The 903-nt window shown below is 53.3% G+C and overlaps 1 protein-coding gene across 1 annotated transcript in view; it reads right to left on the bottom strand.

Moving 5' to 3' along the window:
• ASMT (acetylserotonin O-methyltransferase) overlaps positions 1–903 on the bottom strand; it is a 31,209-nt gene that overhangs the window by 3,793 nt on the left and 26,513 nt on the right. The window contains exon 7 of the mRNA XM_012656794.1: positions 188–310. Within this exon, the coding sequence (XP_012512248.1) occupies positions 188–310 (123 nt within the window). The remainder of the gene's footprint in view (positions 1–187; positions 311–903) is intronic.

Genomic DNA, 903 nt, shown 5'->3' with positions numbered 1-903 from the left:
TGAACTGGTCTTAGTTACCGAGTGGAAATTACTACCGTTCAGTTGCAAATACTTTCCTGGAAGAGACGCCAGCTGGCGGGACGTACACACTTACCCGGGAGATGCATTCAGTACCTGCCTTCCAAGGAGACTCCTGTGGTCCTGCCCCGGTCTCAAGCACCCGCTGACCTGCGGCCCCACGACCTACCTGGCTTGCAGGTGCGCCGGATTCTCTGCAGCAGGCCTGAGCACTTGTCGTCCGTCCAGTCATGGAGGATCCTGGCCAGGATGTACAGATCCGCCTCCGGAAGGGGGTCTTTAAAGAAATCTCCTGCAACGCAGGGCAGGCACCCTGGGGTCAGCCCACAGTCCAATCCCATTTGACCAAAGCTGCTCCGGCATGAAATGTCCTGTGGGCGAACCACACCCGGGTGTTCCCAGGTAGTGACCCGCAGGCCTAACCCTGAATGACACGAAGTTTCAGCATTCAGACAGGAACAGCCTAGTGATATATGTGACTTTTTGTGCTCTTTCCTGTCTGGAGCACGGTTGTGTTATTTATTTCACTTCCTGATGCCCCCACGCCAAAGCACAGCTCTGACACAGCCCGACACTGTGGGTTTCACCCTGGGTGTTCCGTCAGCAGCTGCTGCCTGATGAGTTGAACTGAACCCACAGTCGAGACCTGTTGTCTGGACTGAAAAGAAACACGCAAGAGAGACTCGTTTGTAATATTTTTCTGCAAAATCAAGAACTACCTTTAATCCCAGCACTTGGGGAGGTGGAGGCAAGAAGATTGATTGAGACCAGGTGTTCAAGACCAGCCTGAGCAACATAGCAAGACCCCAGCCCAACAAAAAAAAATTTTTTTTAAATCAGCTGGGGGCCAGGTGCGGTGGCTCACGCCTGTAATCCCAGCACTCT

The sequence above is a fragment of the Propithecus coquereli genome, unplaced genomic scaffold (genome assembly GCF_000956105.1).
Source record: "Propithecus coquereli isolate 6110/MARCELLA unplaced genomic scaffold, Pcoq_1.0 Scaffold52, whole genome shotgun sequence".
Taxonomy (NCBI): domain Eukaryota; kingdom Metazoa; phylum Chordata; class Mammalia; order Primates; family Indriidae; genus Propithecus; species Propithecus coquereli.
This window is presented reverse-complemented; position numbering and strand designations above follow the sequence as displayed.